This window comes from Octopus sinensis, unplaced genomic scaffold (assembly GCF_006345805.1).
Source record: "Octopus sinensis unplaced genomic scaffold, ASM634580v1 Contig01013, whole genome shotgun sequence".
Lineage (NCBI taxonomy): Eukaryota > Metazoa > Mollusca > Cephalopoda > Octopoda > Octopodidae > Octopus > Octopus sinensis.
In genome coordinates, this window is record NW_021824479.1 from 17,501 (window position 1) to 18,546 (window position 1,046).

Genomic DNA, 1,046 nt, shown 5'->3' on the forward strand with positions numbered 1-1,046 from the left:
TCATCATTCGTCGCCACTATAATCATAATCAACATCATCAGCGACATCATATAATCATCATCATCATCATCATCATCATCACCATCATCGCCTCCATCATCAACAACATCAACAACACCATCATCATGATCGACATCATCATCATCACCACCTCCATCATCATCATCAACATCATCAACAACACCATCATCATGGTCGACATCATCAATACCGTCATCGTCATCATTATCGCCGTTATCATCATCATCATCGGGATTGTTATGATTGAATAATGACTAATGAATTGGATCGATGACTAAAGAGAAGCTTGTTGTTGTTGTTGTTTGCTAGTCTGCTGTTGTGATGTTGTCCCACAACTCTGGCATCTTTGGATATTGAACCTGTGTCTGCAATTGCAACAAATTTACAAACAAAAACACATCTGCAGATTTTACTTGATTCTCAACTTACCTCTTCACAGCCCAATGCAAAGCTGTCCAACCCCATCTGTCTTTCGCTTCTAACTTCGCACCAGCTTTTATCAATATTTCGATGATTCTTCTATCGGCGCCCACGTCACAGGCAACGATTAAAGGAGTTCGTCCCAATCCATCAAGAGGTTTATTAATCTGTAATGAAGAAAGTGAGGACATGTGAAATAGAGAAATTCCATTTTCTCTCTCTCTCTCTCTTTTCTCTCTTTGTCTCTCACTCTCTTTCTCGTTTTCTTTCCTCTTTCTCTCCTTCTTTCTCTCTCTATCTCCCTCTTCCATTCCTATCCTTCTCTTTCTTTTCTCATTTCTATTCTTTACCTTTTTCTCTCTCTCTTTCTTTTCCTCTCTCAGTGTCTCTTTTACCTATCTCTCTCTCTGTTCTCTATTTGTCTCTCACTCTCTTCTCGTTTTCTTTCCTCTTTCTCTCATTCTTTCTCTCTCTATCTCCCTCTTTCATATCTTCCTCTCTTTCTTTTCTCAACTTCTCTCTCTTTCCCTTCCTTCTCTCTTTCTTTTCTTTCTCCTCTCTCCGTATCTCTTTTACTCTCTCTCTCTTTTCTCTCTTTGTCTCTC

The 1,046-nt window shown here is 39.3% G+C and overlaps 1 protein-coding gene across 3 annotated transcripts in view; it reads right to left on the reverse strand.

Moving 5' to 3' along the window:
- LOC115226987 (serine/threonine-protein phosphatase 6 regulatory ankyrin repeat subunit B-like) overlaps positions 1 to 776 on the reverse strand; it is a 16,811-nt gene extending 16,035 nt beyond the window's left edge. For all 3 annotated transcript variants that reach the window (XR_004997006.1, XM_036498472.1, XM_029797940.2), the window contains exon 1: positions 451 to 776. Coding sequence is in view for 2 of the 3 variants with exons in the window: in XM_036498472.1 (XP_036354365.1) it covers positions 451 to 752 (302 nt within the window). In the remaining variant the exon portion in view is untranslated. The remainder of the gene's footprint in view (positions 1 to 450) is intronic.
- Positions 777 to 1,046: the final 270 nt, after the last annotated feature.